Source organism: Stegostoma tigrinum, chromosome 1 (assembly GCF_030684315.1).
Source record: "Stegostoma tigrinum isolate sSteTig4 chromosome 1, sSteTig4.hap1, whole genome shotgun sequence".
Taxonomy (NCBI): domain Eukaryota; kingdom Metazoa; phylum Chordata; class Chondrichthyes; order Orectolobiformes; family Stegostomatidae; genus Stegostoma; species Stegostoma tigrinum.
Genome location: NC_081354.1, coordinates 151,987,815 through 152,007,622, shown reverse-complemented (window position 1 = coordinate 152,007,622; position 19,808 = coordinate 151,987,815). Strand labels below are relative to the sequence as shown.

The 19,808-nt window shown below is 40.7% G+C and overlaps 1 protein-coding gene across 10 annotated transcripts in view; it reads left to right on the top strand.

Moving 5' to 3' along the window:
* nedd4l (NEDD4 like E3 ubiquitin protein ligase) overlaps positions 1-19,808 on the top strand; it is a 418,475-nt gene that overhangs the window by 229,163 nt on the left and 169,504 nt on the right. The window contains exon 1 of one of the 10 annotated variants that reach the window (XM_059649481.1): positions 4,114-4,306. The exons of 7 other annotated variants lie outside the window; for them this stretch is intronic. In XM_059649481.1, coding sequence (XP_059505464.1) covers positions 4,229-4,306 — 78 coding nt within the window. In that variant the 5' untranslated portion in view covers positions 4,114-4,228. Of the gene's footprint in view, positions 1-4,113; positions 4,313-19,808 lie in introns of those variants that run through there. 2 more of the 10 variants (XM_059649480.1, XM_059649495.1) reach the window with 2 other exon arrangements.

Genomic DNA, 19,808 nt, shown 5'->3' with positions numbered 1-19,808 from the left:
AGCTATGCACTTGAACACCAAGATCCCGCTGTTCCTCCACACTGCCGAGAATCCTGCCTTTAATCCTATATTCAGCATTTAAATTTGACCTTCCAAAATGCATCACTTCGCATTTATCCAGGTTGAACTGCATCTGCCATTTCTCAGCCCAGCTCTGCATTCTGTCAATGTCTCGCTGAAGCCTGCAATAGCCCTCGATACTATCAATGGCACTTCCAACCTTTGTGTCATCAGCAAACATACTGACCCACCCCTCAACCTCCTCATCCAAGTCATTTATAAAAACTACAAAGAGCAGAGGCCCAAGAACAGAGCCCTGCGGGACACCACTCAGCACTGATCTCCAGGCAGAATACTTACCATCTACAACCACTCTCTGCCTCCTGTCAGCCAACCAATTCTGAATCCAGACAGCCAAATCACCCTGTATCCCATACCTCCTGACTTTATGAATGAGCTTGCCGTGGGGAACCTTATCAAATGCCTTGCTGAAGGCCATGTACGCCACATCCACTGCTCGACCCTCGTCAACCTGTCTCGTGACTTCCTCGAAGAACTCAATAAGATTTGTAAGACATGACCTGCCCCTCTCAAAGCCATGCTGACTCCCTTTAATCACGCTATGCTTTTCCAAATAGTCATAAATCCCATCCCTCAGAATTCTTTCCAAAACCTTGCTGACCGCAGACGTAAGAATGACTGGCCTGTAATTTCCAGGGATTTCCCTATTCCCTTTCTTGAAAAGAGGAACAACATTTGCCTCCCTCCAATCTTCCGGTACGACTCTCGTGGAGAGTGAGGAAGAAAGATCTTCACCAGCGGCGTAGCAACCTCCTTTCTCGCTTGCTTCCCGGTGCAACCTGGGATAAATCTGGTCTGGCCCTGGGGACTTCACAATCTTAATGTTTGCCAAAATTTCCAGCACATCAACTTCCTCAATCTCGATCTGTTCAAGCTTGTTTTCCTGTTCTCAAAGTTCTTATTCACAACAAGGTCCCTTTCCTTAGTGAAAACCGAAGCAAAAAACTCATTTAGGGCTTCCCTTATCTGCACAGACTCCACGCACAAGTTCCCTATGCTATCCTTCATCGGCCCTACCTTCTTCCTGATCATTCTCTTATTCCTCACGTATGAGTAAAATGCCTTCGGGTTCTCCCTAATCCTTCCTGCCAAGCCTTTTTCGTGCCCCCTCCTGGCCCTCCTCAGTCCACTTTTGAGCTCCTTCCGAGCAAGCCTGTAATCCTCTAAAGCTGTGCTCGACCCTTGCTTCCTCCACCTTCCGTAAGCTGCCTTTTTCTTTTTGACAAGAAGCACCTCTGTTCCCGCCATCCAAGGCTCCTTAATCTTACCCGTTCTTAGCTCTCTCCGAGGAACAAATTTATACACCACTCACAACAACTGCTCCTTAAACAGTCTCCACATGTCTGTTGTGCCCTTTCTGTGGAACAATTGCTCCTAATCTGTAGTTCCCAACTCCTGTCTGATAGCGTCATAGTTTCCTTTTCCCCAGTTAAATATCTTCCCCTGGTAACTGCTCCTTTCCCTTTTTCATGGCTATGGTAAATGCGAGGCTGTTGTGGTCACTGTCGCCAAAGTATTTTCCCACCACAAAATCAAAGAACAGTGCAGCACAGGAACAGGCCCTTTTGCCCTCAGAACCGGTGGCAACACATTTTGCCCTTCCATATTAAAACTGTCTTCACTTACAGGATCCATATACCTCCATTCCCTACCTATTCATGTATTCATTCAGGTGCTTCTTGAATGCTGCCAACAATTTCTTTTGGACATCTGGAAAGAAGGTGACACATTCTTAATAATTCTAACAATGAATTTCTGCCAACAGATTTGTAAGCTTAGATTCCAGGGCTAATTTTTAAAAAAATTTTGCTGGCTAAGAGGATAAAAATTCTGACAAGAAGAAAGATGACAACTAAAATCCTTAAATTTTAAAATGCATGTTGAGCAATGTGATCAAGTACAGTCTGAAAGTCTTTTTTATGAAAAATTCAAGTAATCATTTTCTATCGCCTTATTGACTAAAACATAACTCACAATTGAGTATTGCACGCATTCTTACACATTTTCACATATTGTAAGTGACTTGTCAAGTGACTTCAGCCCATGTTGATTTGCTTTTGAAATAATTGAAGTGCAACAGGTTGCACCTGAGGTTAAAATACATCGTGCCCAAAAAGAAGTTTTAACCAGAGACCCAGTTCATTGAGCTTTTGCTGTGGGAGAAATGAGGGCTCTGTTTCCTCAGTGCAGGAAAAGTGGATGTGAAATTGATGACTTGCAAATTGTATCACAGGAATGTGTAGTTTAGACAACAAATACTGCGATGTAGTAACAAAAACAGAAGTTGCTGGAAAAAGTACAAAAAAATCGCATATGACATGCTTGTCTTTGATTGGGGAATTGAGCACAAGAGTCAGAATATCATGTTGCACCTTTATAAGACTCTGGTTAGGTCATAGTTAAAATGTTGCATTCAATTCTGGTCACGACATTACAGCAAGGATGTGGAGGCTTTGGAGAGGATGCAGAAGAGGTTTCACAGGCTGCTGTATCAATTAGAGCATATAAACTAGAAGGAAAAGCTAGAAAAGGTCGGGTTGTTTTCTGAGGGACAGAGGAAGCTGGGGGGAGACTTAAATAGAAGTCTGTAAAATTAAGCGATGTATAGATAGGAGTGATGGTCAAAATCTTTTTCCTAGAGTTGAAATGTCTAACACTGTAGGTCATGCATCTCGAGTGAAAGGGGGAAAGTTGAAATGAGTTGTGTGGGGCAAGTTTTTTTTTACATACAAAGTGGTGGGGGTCTGGAATGCGCTGCCAGGGATAGTGATGGACGCAAATACAATAGGGGCATTTAAGGGACTTTTAGATAAGCACATGAATTTGCAAAGAATGGACGGACATAGAACCACTGACAAGCAGAAGGGGTTAGTTTAATTTGTGATCATGCTTGACACAACATCTTGGACCAAAGAGATAGTAAGAAGTGCTGATGTTGGAGTCCGAGATCTCTGTGTGGAGCTGGAGGAACACAGCTGGCCAGGCAGCAGCAGAGGAGCAGGAAAGCTGACTTTTTGGGTTAGGACCCTTGTTCAAATATGGGCTGAGGAGGAGTCCGGACCCGAAATGTCAGGTTTCCTGCTCCTCTGCTGCCTGTCATAGATTGTAGGGCCTGTTTCTGCACTGTACATTTGTATGTTCTAAGATTTAAAGCATCTGTTGAGAGGAAACAGTTAAGACTTCAGGTCCAGTGACCCTCCTTCAGAATGTGTTTTAGTTAACAGATTAAGGAAAAATGAGCAAACAATAGAGCCTCTGCAGTAACCTGTGAACTCTCTTCAAGCAGCTAATCACCTTTTACCAGTGTAATTTTATTTTCGTTCATTCCAATTTCAATGGCAGTATAAGTGATTAGCTGTTTTATACTGTAGTGACCACAACAGGAATTGAAACAAATGTAGAAAATTCTGGAGATGTTCATCAGATCTTGCATTTGTGGAGGGAGAGAGAGAAACAGTTGACGTTTCAAGTCCAGGATGTTCCTCAACCCTGAAGAATCCTGAACCCATCTGCAGTATTTTGCTTCTATATCACATGAATTGATTTGTGGTAGGCTGATGATTAGCTTTAACAAGTCAATGAGTCAGCAGGTATGACATAAAACCACCTGCACTGTTTGAACCAATTGAATGTTGTGACAGATTTGGGAATTCGTGGCAAATTGGATATAAAAACTTTGTTGAAGTCACAGAGCAGGAGGCTTGGTGCCCTAGCGTGCAGCTTTATTTTAAGCATTTCTCACAAAAGTATTCTTAAAATTAAGTGCAAACACCTAATTTCAAAAGATGTGCCATCATGTCAGAGGTAATTCCTGCAGGCAACAAAGCCTGAATTTTGGAAAGCTTATTATGTGCACTGTAAAGAACAAAGGAGTGTCCTTGACTAAAGATCTTTCCAGTTGATATTGGTGCCGAAATATTTCTTGAAGGGTTAAATTTCAAACTTGTATTCATTTGCATAGTGTATTCAAGGTCTGCATTCCCATCTGATATAACCCAGCTTTACTGGTTAAGTCTGTAACCTTCAGTTGATCATTGACAGCAAGACTACTGAAGCCATAGATCATTCCTTTACAACTTAGTAAATGTAGGTGAAAGCAGACACTTGATGACAGACTGAACTCTGTGAGTTGGATACATTGTTGATAATGAAAGGCAGCCATGTTTCTGTGAAAGATGATCCAGTGAATCAAGGTACTGTTCCTAAAAGAAGAAATTCAACACAGGTGAGTGTAAGTATTGTGAAACAAGGTAGGGAATTGTTTGCTTCCTGGCTTGAGTCACATGTATTTTACTGAATAAATATGCATTACTACAGAGATGTGTGATTCAGCTAGGGATGGCTGATGAACAAAAAAATCTTCACATTGAATTATTTACCAAGATAGGGATAGATTCAGGTGTACAGAGGCATAGTCAATTTTGTGGTGATTTTTCTTCTCTTCTTACCTGGGTTTGCTTTCTTTCTTTCAAAATCTGGTTTGAGAGTGAGTGAAAAGAAGCAGAGTTGTAGCAAACTCATACTTATTTTCTGTGGCCAGGGTTTTTAAATATATTTTATTTTAATTGATTTGGCAGCATTTTTGTTTGCAGTATTGAGTGAAAAAAATGCTTCTGTCTCACACCACCGGTTTTGCACCTTGATGTCAGCTAGAAGCTGCAGATGTCCGGCAAGATGGGGCCTGTTCAGTTTAACGTTGATTTTAAAAGTGGTTTGATGAATGAGAAATAATTCAGTTCAGTTTTTCTTAACATTGGTCTTAGTTGAATCAGAAGTCTTCAGATGAGGAGCTCAAGAAAAGCTGAAGTGAGGATTGCCTGACTATGGAAGTTCACCAGATTAAAGTATATATCACAAACATTGCAATTTGGAACATTGTTTTGAACATGTTAAGACATCTTATCACTTAAGACTGAAGTGTCTCAAGGTTATTTTATAAAGCAAACCATTTGGAGCAAATTGTAATACTGTGTACATTGTTCAGTATACTCTACATAGGCAGCTGGCGAAAAAATAAATCTGTTGGCTGGAAAACCCATATTACAAAGTCTGATGAAAAATTGAATTAGGTTTTTATTTGTTTTGATAGCACTTAGTTATCATAGATGTGAGTTTTCAGAGGAAAACTAAGCTAATTTGCTCAAAAGTATTGGAATAATTTTTCCTTTAGGTGTCTCACATTTTTAATTTTGCCAATTAAATCTAATTTGTACCTTTTAGCTGATCATAATACTTTTCCCCTTTGTGCATCATAACTTAGTGGTTTCTTATGCTAGGTTTTACAAACAGAGTTTACTCAGGAATTAGAGAAGATGCAAGCTAATCAGAAGGGGAAAACGTCTGTGTTAGAAAATAATTTTAAGAGTGACCCATCGGCATCTAGGATAAGATATTGCTAAGTTTTCTAAGCTTCAAGTTGTGTTCATGTTCCTTTCCCCTCTGTGAGTGAGAGGAGAACGGAACATGGGGGAGGTGACGGCCTAGTGGTGTTATCAATGCACTGTTAATCCAGCGACCCAGATAATCTGGGGACCTGGGTTCAAATCCTGCCACAGCAGATGGTGGATTTTGAATCCAATAAATATCTGAAATTCAGAATCTAATGATAAGTCTGAATCCATTGTCGATTGTTTAGGAAAAATCTGGTTTACTAATGTCCTTTAGGGAAGGAAACTGCCTTCCTTACCTGTTCTGGCTTAGATGTGACTCTGGACCCATAGCTATGTGGTTGACTCTGAACTGCCCTCTGGACAATTAGGGTTGGTCGATGAATGTGTCTGGTCAGCAACACCCTCATCCTGTGAATGAATATAAGAAAGTGGTCTGCCAGACCTTTGTAGGCGATACCAGTTAATCAATTTCATTCTAAAACTGTTGATCTAAAACCATTTAGATGAAATTCTTGGGAGGTGTTAAAAACATTTCCAAGCATATTTGCCAATACATTGGCTTTTATGTGTTACTTTATATGCAAAATATGTTTTTGTAATGAGTCATGAAAGGCATTATATTCAGTCTTAAAACATTTGTCATTTTGCACACATTAAAGTCTTAAGAATAACCATCTTTCAGGGTGTTGATGAAGCTTTGGTACTTTGATCAGTCTTGAAAAGTTATCAGAAGTAGGCAGAATGTCGATTTGAAAATAGAATCAGATCAGCCGTTATCTTATTTGATGCTGGAGCAGGATCAAGAGACTGATTAGCCCACTGCTCGTCATGATTTGTTATCAATACTACTGTCTGAAAACTTTGTAGCTAAAGTTTCAAGTTGATATCTGGTCGTGCATTGATTTAATTTTTGTTCTGCAAGAGCTGCTTTAAAAAAAAACTACTGTGAGCACAATTGCAAACTGTCAGTACAGAATATTGGCTGCAAACCTTGGACTTTTTAATTAACCTTGTTCAGTTGCTGGTGATGCTGTCATTTTAGGAACAGCAAACAGTTTCAGTCACGCATTAAATTACATGGTCCAGAAGGGTAGTGTGTTGTTTGTGAAGATAGTTGGTTAGGACACTTGAAAAGGAATGAGAACTGCACTGTCGTGAGTGATAGTTGGTTGTGACCAAGTGTTTGTTTTCATGCGGAAGTAGTTGTATGCAGGTGGTATTAGTACTACTGTATAGCATGCTATCAAGAAATTGATCGATATCAGTGTCTCAATATAAATTGAATTTCCTCAAGGAATTCTTGGTTTTATGTGTGCTTTATCAGTTAAGTGAACAAAATATCTGAATTTTCAGTTGCTTTCTATTTGTTGAAAGATTTGTATCTTTCAATCCCTCCTCTGTAAAGTTTCCGTCTGAAATCTTTCCATTCAGTGCCTAATATCAAAAACAAACTAAATCCTAAAAATAATCAAAGGATCAGATTGCCCCTGTAGTGGGAATGGAGAAGTTAAAATTTTGTAAATAATGTGTTTCTATTTTTGAGCTGCTTTTTGTTTAAATTATGGGCTGAAATGAAACAGAACTATGATCAAACCAGTGCTTTAAAGGATGGTTGTGTATTCTGAAAAACAAGTCACTTGAGTTATAAAAACAGGCTGAGACGTTCTTTCCCTGGAGCATAGCACGCTGAGGGGTGACCTAATGGAGGTTTATAAAACCATGAGGGGTAGAGATAAGGTGAATAGCAAAGGTCTTTTCCCTAAAGTGGGGGAGTTTTTAATTAGGGGCATATTCATAAGGTGAGCGGAGAAAGATTTTAAGAAGGACACAAGGGACAACCTTTTTTTAACAGCAGAATGTTGGTGTGTGGAATGAACTGCCAGAGGAAGTGGTGGACACAGGTACAGTTACAACGTTCAAAAGACATTTGGATAAGTACATCAATAGAAAGGTTTAGAGGGGTACAAACCAAATGTAGGCAGATGGGACTAGATTAGTTTGGGAACGCAGTCTGCACGGTCTACTTGGACCAAAGGGTCTGTTTCTCTGCTGTATGACTCAGATACTTGGAGCGAGCATTGTTTAATCAACTGGTTCAACAAACGGTAATTCAAGTGGTTGTAAATCAGTGAAGGATTATACACAGATGTGTCTGGGGGTGGCAACAAGAAATCTATGCACCAGTGATCGGTTATCAAAATCAAAAGCTTTTACTTGACAACAACCATGCAATGGGTTCCCTGGTAACTGAGCAACTGGGGCTGAAACAAGGTGGAGAGAAGTGTTTTGATCTCCCCAGCATAAACACTGTGTTCTCTGTCGTCAAAACCATTTTAAATGAGAAGCAAGCCAATTAATCTTTGCTTCAGCAGTTGCAAGCTGAGACTTATAACTGATAAGTCAGACACCTTTTAAAAGCAAACCAGCATGTTATGTATCTTGCAAAGCATCTGAAAAATTGAAAAGGAAAGTTCTGTCCAGCAAAAGAGTTGTCTAACAACCCATATGTCAGAGCCACCAGTTCTGAAGACAAGGCACACTGGACTCAAAACATTAACTCCTGTTTCTTTTTCTATGAATATTTCCAGATCTGCAGAGTTTTTCTAGTATTCGCTGTATTTGCTTCAGATTTCCAACAACTGCAGTATTTGGCTTTGTTTATAGCAACCACTAAACTCCCTCTCAGTTTTCATCTACTATCTTTGTTTGTCTGTGTAAGGGTGCAATTATAAATAGATTAATGTTATAATTGTTAGTGTATAAACTGATGGTTTATGACTGTTTACCTAGACCTAGATTCTAATTACATTTAACAAATAGTAATCCATGTTAAGTACTGAAACTTGGTTGTGCTTTCTGTTTATCTGGATCTGAAAATCTGGGGTGGGGGGGTGGCGTGCGGAATTTATGTAATTTAAAACCTTAAACTTTTGTGACAGCTTATGAGAATTGTGGGGCTTGGGCCCAGGGTGCTACTTCAGTGAGTTGTGACAGGATCAAGTGTAGTCATTTAGCCACATAAATGATTCCTGTTTGACTGAGGTGGAGTAAGATTTAAACTGCAAATAAAAATAAGTTTCAGATCTAAGAGCAGCAGTTTTGGAATTTCTTGGGAGAATGGGAAGCACGGAAAGCAGTTTTGTCTACTTTTTTTGTTTACTTTTGTGATTCACAAATGGCCTTAAAAGTGAGGCAGTGACAATTTAGAGTTGCCAATACATGGTCATTTGGGATTAGAAGGGGATTAAGAGCTGTCATGGTTCTACTCTATTTTTGATAACTGATACACTCCAATTTCCACTCTTCTCTCCTGGAATTCAATCTGGACTGTCTGTCTGTATGTGCTCAATGAATCTGAACAATAAATGATTGACGGGTTTGTGACCAATACGAATGAATCTGGTGTTATCTCCTGTTTTTGAGCAATTCTCATCATTTAACATAGGTATCCTGAGCAGGGTCTATAGCCTTTTCTTCACCCATTATTAGTACTGAGGTTAGCTATCATGCACCAAACACAGTACTGGGGCTTAAATCCTTGCTTTCCTAGACTGTGTAGTTTGGCTTCACATTGAAGAATGCTGAACAATCTTTGTGAGAGTTAACATATTACTTTGCAATGCTTCTGGTGAAAAATGACAGATAGACAAGAACGTACTGATGCACGTTCAAGTGCCATAGTTAGGCATTATTCATTTCAGGTTGTCTAAGTGCTATTACTTTCCAAGAAACAAGCTGCAGGTTGGCCTTTGGATTTTCTTCCAGTCATGAAGTAGATTCATCTGGCCAGGAGTCCAGTGTTGGTCTTCAAAATTGCATTTCAACTCACTGGTTAGTCTGAATTTCAAAAGTTCCTGTGTCCTTTTTGTTGAGTTCACCCAACAGAACCTAAGTGTATCATCATGATATTCAATGGCATTACCAGTACTGAATCTTCCACTATCAACATCCTGGGGTTAAACTTGACCAGCAACTTAACTGGACCTTGCATCTAAATCTGTGGCTATAAATTGGGATCCGAGACTAGTGATTCCTGGTGAACAACTCCTGTTCTGACTCCGCAGAGCAGATCTACCATCCATAAGGCACAAGTCAGACATGTAATGGAATATCCTGAACTTGCCTGGATGAGTGCAACTCAAACTAAATTGAAACAGTTTGTTGCTATCCAGGACAAATCAGCCCTCTTTACTGATTTATCATTTGCCTCCTTAAATTTTTCACCGACACACAGTACAGTAGCATATGCCACCATCAAGATACACTTCAACTCAACAAGGGTCCTTTTAACAGCACCTTTCAAACTTGTGTCTTCTACCACCAGAAGGACGAGTGTAAGTAGATGTACAGGGAAGCCCACCATCTGAAAATAAGGGAATATGTCCCTCCAAACCTCTCACCATCCTGATTTGGAGCTATATTGTCATTCTGTCACACTCACTGGATCATAATCCAGGATTTTCTTTCCTCGCAGCACTGGGTGTACTGACACCACATAGAACATAGAACATAGAACAGTACAGCACAGAACAGGCCCTTCAGCCCACAATGTTGTGCTGACGATTGATCCTCATGTATGCACCCTCAAATTTCTGTGACCATATACATGTCCAGCAGTCTCTTAAATGACCCCAATGACCTTGCTTCCACAACTGCTGCTGGCAACGCATTCCATGCTCTCACAACTCTCTGCGTAAAGAACCTGCCTCTGACATCCCCTCTATACTTTCCACCAACCAGCTTAAAACTATGACCCCTCGTGCTAGCCATTTCTGCCCTGGGAAATAGTCTCTGGCTATCGACTCTATCTATGCCTCTCATTATCTTGTATACCTCAATTAGGTCACCTCTCCTCCTCCTTTTCTCCAATGAAAAGAGACCGAGCTCAGTCAACCTCTCTTCATAAGATAAGCCCTCCAGTCCAGGCAGCATCCTGGTAAACCTCCTCTGAACCCTCTCCAAAGCATCCACATCTTTCGTATAATAGGGCGCCCAGAACTGGACGCAGTATTCCAAGTGCGGTCTAACCAAAGTTTTATAGAGCTGCAACAAGATCTCACGACTCTTAAACTCAATCCCCCTGTTAATGAAAGCCAAAACACCATATGCTTTCTTAACAACCCTGTCCACTTGGGTGGCCATTTTAAGGGATCTATGTATCTGCACACCAAGATCCCTCTGTTCCTCCACGCTGCCAAGAATCCTATCCTTAATCCTGTACTCAGCTTTCAAATTCGACCTTCCAAAATGCATCACCTCGCATTTATCCAGGTTGAACTCCATCTGCCACCTCTCAGCCCATCTCTGCATCCTGTCAATGTCCCGCTGCAGCCTACAACAGCCCTCTACACTGTCAACGACACCTCCGACCTTTGTGTCTGCAGTGATTCAAGGACATGGCTCATCACCACTTTGTATCGGGTAATTTGGGATGAGCTATTGATGCTACCTTTGCCGGTTACACTCGCGTGTAGGTATAATCTTGAATAAAAAAAGTAAGAAATATTTCATGCAATTGCAGAATATTTGGGGAAGGTGTTCATGTTTGGTGGGATAAATCTTGAAAATTAGGCATAATTATCAAGGCTGGACTGCTGTTTTTAAACATGTATAATATGGAATTGTTTTGCCTCCACGTGTTCTATCATGTATGGCTCTGGTACCATGGATTGTTCACGATCTCTGATATTACTAGCAAGAAGCAAGAAGAATCATTATAAGTCCATGTGTCATCAGAACGTTTCAGGTCAAGCTCTTTGCACTGAGGCTGGACAAGTTAGAATCATAGAATTCCTGTGGTGTGGAAGCAGGCCATTTGGTCCGTTGAGTCCACAATGACCCTCCAAAGAGTATCCCACCCAATCCCACCCCCAACCTCTATATTCCCCATGGCTAATGATCTTTGTATCAAATGTAGTCTCTTAGTGTGAAGTACGAATGTTTTCAACCTTTGCGATGTGAACATTCATCCAATTCCTCTTCATTTCACATGAAGCATTCTGTGGTTGTCTGTCATTTTCCCTCTACATCATTACAATGTACAATAGAAAGATGAAGGAGATAAGGTGGCATCTGCTTCTAAATTTTATTTGAGAAAGTAATGAGTGAAGAACTTTTTTTGAGCTCAGTGTTGATGTTTGAATAGTTTGAAAGGTCGTCATGTTCAGTTACAGTTTCATGTTTTAGCATAGTACGTATTTGAAGAAAAATAGCTTTGAAGCTTTGGAGACACTGGGGGAATTCAGCCCCTTAAATGAAGAGGATTGTGTAATTGTGAGTGCAGCTTACACATTTAGCTGAAAGTAAATCAAATAGGATACATAATTTTGGTTGGTTTAGGCCCAAACTGATCACACAGCTGTGAAAGGGAAACATCAATAAGCAAACTGTTAAATTCAAAGGGAATTGCAAGCACCTTTTAACCAGTTTTGATGTTTACATAGAACATTACAGCACAGTACAGGTCCTTCAGCCCTCTGTTGTGCCGACCTGTCATACCGATCTGAAGCCCATCTAACCTAGACTATTCCATGTACATCCATATGCTTATCCAATGACGACTTAAATGTACCTAAAGTTGGCGAATCTACTACCGTTGCAGGCAAAGCGTTTCATTCCCTTACTACTCTCTGAGTAAAGAAACTACCTCTGACATCTGTCCTATATCTTTCACCCCTCAATTTAAAGCTATGCCCCCTCGTGCTCACCATCACCATCCTAGGAAAAAGGCTCTCCCTATCCACCCTATCTAACCCTCTGATTATTTTATATGTTTCAATTAAGTCACCTCTCAACCTTCTTCTCTAATGAAAACAGCCTCAAGTCCATCAGCCTTTCCTCGTAAGACCTTCCCTCCATACTATGCGGTCCCACCTATACGAATGCCATTCTACAACTAGAATGGGTGGCTGTTCGCTTCCTTGCTGCCAGAACTACTCTTTGTTTTGCCACTAGTTAATGTGTGAAGGTAGCTAAGCTGTGATGATCCAAATTTTAATCTCCACCTTCTCAGCCAGTGATACCCACATCCTGTTAATGTAGAAGAAATGACCTTCATGGTTTTCAATGGCAAAGCAGGTGCATCATGTCAAACGGCCTATTTGTGCTGCTCCCTTTTATATACTCTTGCACAAAATACTGTGCAATGGACTGTTCCACTCAAAACAAAAAAGAAAGGAGAGACAATGGCCTGAAATTCAATTGCTCCTTCTCTTGCTGACCCAGTAGCCGTTGAGGCTGGACCCTCTCGATGGTAAAATATGCAACCGGTATTCACCAATCTGCACTGTTCATAGCCAAACCTCAGTGTTTCACGTGAATGGTGTAGATAGTGGACGTATTGCATAAATACATCACATGTTTACTTAGTTTACTTAACTGGTGGCAGAATGGACTTTTGGACCAGCTCTGGACCTCTGTCTAGGCTCCTGCTGGGAGTCTGAACAGTGCATGCATCCCAATCACCCACAAAACATCTTGTTGGAATAAAGGTGGTACTGATGCTGACGAAGATTTTTTTTAACTTGCATTCATGGGATGTGGACATTGCTGGCTAGACCAGCACTCATTGCTTGCCACAAGTTGCCCTTGGTGAGCTCCATGTGCTGTAGGTCGACCTACAATACTAAAGGGGGGGCGGAATTCCAGGATTTTGACCCAACAACAATGAAGGAACGGCGAAATATTTCCAAGTCAGGATGGCGAATGACTTTGATCAGAAATAGCAGGTGTGGTGTTCCCATGTATCTGCTGCCCTTGCCCTGCTCGGAGGTAGTGGCACTATGTTTGGAAGGAGGTGTCTAAGGCTCTTTGAATTTCCGCAATGCATCTTGTAGCTGGTGCACACTGCTGCTATTGAGCATGTGCAATTGGAGGAGAAGAACATGATGATTGCCAGGTAACTCGTAAGAGACCTGCATTATTGGCGGCCGATGGTGGTGATTGAGATGAATGTTGACAGTGAAATAGGTTTCAAGCCACAAATATGACATTGCGAATGCACAAAGCATAAATGCAGTTTTTCATTTTGCTGAGGTTTGATTGCAGTGGCTTTGAGGGAAAAAAAAGGTCTTGTAGTATTAAGGGACTGCTAAATGCATTACAAAACAGAGGAATATTGAGGTCAAGTACTGTATTCTTCCTTGCGCAGATGACGGTTAAGCTTTGTAAACTTGTTCCACATTTGTGCAGTGAGTACTGATTCATTGCAAATATTCAAAGGACATGGATGAATTCATGACCTTGGATAATATTGGCCAGAATACAGATGGGGTGTTAGATGATGTGCATTGTGGTCACACTGGCACACTGGAACTCATAGAATTTATGGAATTTTGTTTTCACACAATCCCGACATTGTGGAAACAGGCCATTCGGCCCACCAAGTCCACATCGCCCCTCCGAAGAGCACCCTATCCTTTCCCTGTAACCTGCCATTTCCCATGTCTAATCCACCTAACTGATAAACTCTTTTTGATTGCTTTCAAGGGTCAGAAAGTAATACCTTCCAACTGTTTATTTTCCATCAATCTGACTTACAACTAGTGTATCTATTTATACTGACATTTCTTAGATATTACACAACTGGCAGCTGAGAGAAATTGGGGTCATGATGCTAAATGGTAACACAAATATATGGGAAGGACTCAGTAGACTGTTATTTTCTTCATTGAGTTTCATATGTTGGTACATTAAATACAACAATAGTTTAGGTTAGATTCCCTGCAGTGCTGCAACAGTCCCTTTGGCCCAACAAGTCCACACTGCCCGTTGCAGCATCCCACCCAGACCCACCCCCCATAACCCCCACACCCCTGAACACTACGGGCAATTTAACATGGTCAATCCACCTAGCCTGCACATCTTTGGACTGTGGGAGGAAACTGGAGCACGCGGAGGGAATCCATGCAGACACGGGGAGAATGGTTGGAAAAGCTTAACAGGTCTAGCAGCAGCTGGAGAGGGAAAGCAGAGTTAACGTTTCAAGTCCAGTGACTTTTTATCAGAGCTTTGGTCCAGTGCCACGTGGTCTTGAGACGTTGGCATAGCTTGATGCAAATGAGTGCTTTGCTCGGCTATTTCACATTTCAACCACATTGCTGAGAGTTTGGAATAATGTGTAGGCTTGACTGGGTAAGGATGACAAATTTCCCTCTAAAGGACATCTAGCGAGTCAAATGAGTTTTTAGATTTTTACTGCAATAGTCGTCATTAGATTAAGTTTCCAGAGTCTTGTTCTTTTTACTCACATCCTCTCTAAACCTTCTGCCCCTTTGACCTTGAGTCATCTGAGTTCAGTATTCGCAGTTAATGTTGGTACAGTGCTAAAAAACTGAAGAAGACAAATGCCAGATCCCGAAGCAGATGCTGCAGCTGTTTCTGTAGTTCCAACATAAAGTTGGTGAGGTGAGTATATTTTGTAGGTGGGTGCGACTTCTGATGGCCGTGACCTCGGCCTAGCTGTATTCTACTGTCAGCTGAGAATTGGTTTACATACTTGGATTAATAGTCGGTGTTCTTCATAGATTGGTGAAGGACTTTGTGACTGCTGAGCCAAATCATGGGGTCTGTCTCAGTTGTTATTACCATTTAATATGTAGTTTATAGTTTATAGTTTATAATCAGCAAGTTAATTTATGTTTAACCTGTCTTGATTCTGGATGCTAGAATATAGATCTTCATGTAATTCAGTTTTTGTTTTGTCTGGCTGCTGTAATGTAAATATTCATATTTTAAGTTTCGAAATCTTCTGACTAGATTCTTTTAGCAAATAACTTGAGATTTCATATTTCTTCCACTTGGTTCAAATACAAGTCCAGTTTCTTCTGAAACTAGGCAACAAAGGAGGTGTTGGTTATGGCATCATGCTGGAAGTGGTGAAAATGGCAGAAAATAATCCGTTTTATGTGGAGGCTGACAGAATTCAAGGGGAGCAGAAGGAGTGCCATGGTTCCAGGAAGGAAAGGGAGCGTGAGAGCGGAATTGAGGAAAATAGAACCTAAGCAATTGAGGATCCAGTCAGCCACAATAGTTAAGGAAAAAGGAGCCATTTCGGAAGTTTGAGAGATGACATTTTCTGGGCATCTGTGATTGTGAATAGAATGTTACAGGGTATAGATACAAGGAAATTGAGTCAAAATAGCTGTGGGAGTTTGAGTTTCTAATTGATATGGGTAAGTAACATATGCCCAGGAAGAGAGAGAACAAAGGGTGGCACCGTGGCTGAGTGGCTACCATTACTTTCTCTCAGCACCAGGACCCAGGTTCATTTCCAGCCTTGGGTGACTGCATGTTCTCTCCAGTTATGAATTGATTTACACCAGGTGCTCTGGTTTCCTCCCACAATCCAACGATGAGCAGTTTAGTTGGATTGGCCATGGCAAATGCGGTATTATGTGGAAAGCGTGGGAGGTTAGATGGAGGATGCTGTTCGGAGGGCCAGTGCAGACTCAAAGGACTGAATGACCGCTTTTGCACTGTAGAGATTCTGAGGTATAACTGATAGCTGGAAATGTAGCCCTGTGCTGAAAGTAGAGTTTGACAAATTGACCTGATATTGTAGAGAAAGAGACTGTTGGACCTGGTGGGGTTCATATACCAGAGCAACCTTTGCATCAGAGATAATAGGAACTGCGGATGCTGGAGAATCCGAGATAACAAAGTGTGGAGCTGGATGAACACAGCAGGCCAAGCAGCATCTTAGGAGCAGGAAAGACCCTTCATCAGAAAAGGGGGATGGGGAGAGGGTTCTGAAATAAATAGGGAGAGAGGAGGAGGTGGATCGAAGGTGGATAGAGGAGAAGATCGGTGGAGAGGAGACAGACAAGATAAAGGTGCGGGGATGGAGCCTGTAGAAGTGCGTGTAGACAGGGAGGAGATAGGCCAGTCCAGGGAGGATAGACAGGTCAGGGGGCTGGGATGAGTTGAGTAGGTAGAAAATGGGGATGCGGCTTGAGATGGAAGGAGGGGATAGGCGAGAGGAAGAACAGGTTAGGGAGGCGGGGACGAGCTGGGCTGGTTTTGGGATGCGGTGGTGGGGGGGGTGAATTTTGAAGCTTGTGAAATCCACATTGATACCATTGGGCTGCAGGGTTCCCAAGTGGAATGAAAGTTGCTATTCCTGCAACCTTCGGGTGGCATCATTATGGCACTGCAGGAGGCCCAGGTTGGATATGTTGTCTGAGGAATGGGAGGGTGAGATGAAATGGTTTGCGACTGGGAGGTGAGGCTGTTTAATGTGAACTGAGTGTAGGTGTTCTGCAAAGTGGTCCCCAAGCCTCTGCTTGGTTTTCCCGATGTAGAGGAGGCCACAATGGGTACAGTGAATGCAGTATATCACATTAGCAGATGTGCAAGCGAACATCTGCTTGATGTAGAAAGTCTTCTTGCATCAGACTATTTATTTAGGTTATCTACTGACAGTTAGTTTAAGATTAGTTATGTGCAATGATCAAACAAGTCTTGTATTAAATTACATTTGGTTCAATTGTGATCAGTAAGATACTGAAAAAGCGTATAGTGGTTGACTGCAGCCCGCATGACTGTGTTAATGTGAAGTACCACACTGCCTCAGGTCAAAATAAACAGATGCTGAGATATGCACTTTAGTGGGAGGGCAAACATTTACAAAAGCCTGTTGAAGTGAAACAACTTCAAAGCCTCAATGTGACCCTCCCTCTGAAGAATAAAATGACGTTTTAGCTCATGTGTTCCACGCTTCAGCTGCTGCTGTTGCACATTCACAAAGGGTCAGTTTTATTAAAAGATATTGATGGAATGTTCTGGAAAATTTAGATATATCAGTTAGACATTTGGGATGATATCAATCAATAGGAAGTGATTCCACAAGTCCTTTAGTCAGACAAAAAGTACTTTATTGGTGCTTTGTTATTTTGGTGGGGATCTGTAAAGTTAGAAATTAACTGGGATGAGCTTGTAAGAACATCTCCTGACAGCTTCTGACACTTTATGAATTCCTGAATGGAATGAGGGTGTCACTGACTAGGCCAACATCTATTGCTTTTATGGATATTTTCAAAATCAACTTTGTTCAGTGATATTATCTTTGGAGCAGGTGGGACATGAAACCGGGCCTCTTCGTCCAGCACTGGGAACACTACTTTGCCTCACAAGATCCCCTTATTGCATTTATATTCTCATGGATTCAGTCATGAGATAATCGGAAGAGAATCCAGGAAGATGATCGTCATCCTGAAGGGAACAAAATGAAATTGGGCACATGATGCTCAATTTATCCAAGACTGATCAAGTGCATTTTATTTAAGCCAATTGGAACTGATGATGCCAATGGCTCTGCTGAGGCAGGTATGGAGAAACAGCGCGAGAGAAGAGTTTTAAAAAATGGTTAAAAAGCCATAACCAATAGCAGATGGATACAAATAGGAAGAAGTCAAAAGAACTTCAGTCAATTCAGCAGAACCAGTGTTGATAAATGAAGTTAAATTATATGTCAATTTTAAAAGACAATCGAGATGCTGTAGCATTAATTCAGAATTCACTGAAGATTTCTTCCGATGAGTAAGAAAAATTCCAAGGGAGAGACCCAACTTCTGTGGTTGACTAGAATTATTAAAAATACTATCAAATAAAGAGAAAAAGCAAATGATTGACTAAAGGTAGCTCAGAAGATTGGACAGAATATAAAAAAAGTCAAGAAGTTAATAGAGGGCAAAATTGAAATACAAGAGAAAGCTAGCCAGAACTGGAAAAATAGATAGTGAGTGTTTCTATAAATATTTAAAGAGGAGGTGTTAACAAAGTGAATGTTGGTCCTATAAAAATAAGTATGGTGAATTAATAATAGAAAACAAAGAAAAGCTAGATGAATTCAAGGTATTCTGCAACAGTCAATTCTTCAGGATATGAGTAAGATTCCTGTGATAAATCTAGAAATTAAAGAGGATGGAAGTAGAGTAATAGAACATAGTAAATTGTTGGCACTGCATGCTGACAAATGCTTTGTTCCTGATGGACTCCCGCCCCGCAACCCCCTCCCCCCAAACCCACCACGGATTTTAAATAAAAGTGGTTGATGAAATGCTTGATGCATGATTTAATTTTCCAAATCTACTTTGATTTAGTATTGCTCCATTTAAAGAGTAGATAGCAAATTTAACTCCTTTATTCAAAAGGACGAGAAGACAGAATGTAGGAATCAATAAGCCAATTAGTTAAACTTCTATCAAATTAAAATGCTAGATGCTACTATTGAACACATTTTAGTAGAACATCGATAAGTTCAAGGTAATCAGGCAGAGTCCACATAATTTTGTGAAAAGAAAATCGTATTTAACCAATCACTTCAGCTTCTTTGAGGTAGCACATGCTGTGGATAAATGTGAGCCCACAAGTGTCCTGCACTTTGATTTTCAGAAACTGTTTGATAGGGTACCACCTCAGAACTTACTGTGGAAAATAAAAGCTCATGGTCTAGGAGATCTATATTCACATGATAGAAGATTGGTTGGCTAGCAGTAAACTGAAAAGACATTTGACAAGCTGTTACATCTGGGACCTCAACCATTTACAATTTATATACATGGTTTCTATGGAGAGGTGGAATGTACATTGACAAATTTGCTAATAGCACAAAAATGTAGGTAGGAAAGTAAGTTCTGAAGGGAGACATAGGACATAGGCTATAAATAGATAGATTAAGTGAGTGGGCAACTAGAGTTTCATGTCAGAAAATTTGAAATTGTCCATTTTGGTAGAAAGAATGACAGGATAATAATCATATTAACTAACTGTTGAGAGATTTGCAGAACTCATAAATTTGAGGGGATTGGGGTGGTAGGATCTGAGTAAGTGCATGAGTTAAAGGCTAGTATGTGGGTACAGCAAATAATGAAGACAGCCAATAGAATGTTCATGTTAGGGACAATACAGAATTAAGGGTTAAAGTTTAGAAATCAGCGTTGCTTAATTTAAACACAACCTGAGGTAATTTTTGTTTCTCAGTGGGTCATAAGTTTTACAACTCCCTTCCTGCAGAAGTGGTGGTTTGCAACTGAATGGCCTCCTTCTCATTTATTTATGTAAGAGATATGTGTTTATTTAGTCAGGAGCCATGAGCTGGTGTAATTATATGGACTGGTTGCATTGTATTGTTAAAGATAATTATTCTGCATTTACTTCAATAAACATAAAACATTTGAATGAATTATTTCACCACCGTGGTCTTTTAGTTAAACAGGACTGAGGACCATTTTAAAATGGCCTTCTCAAACTTCAGTTGTCACATTTCTGTTAAAATTACAAATTAAATTAAATTGAACAGTCTAGATCTTAAGATAACAAAATGTGAGGCTGGATGAA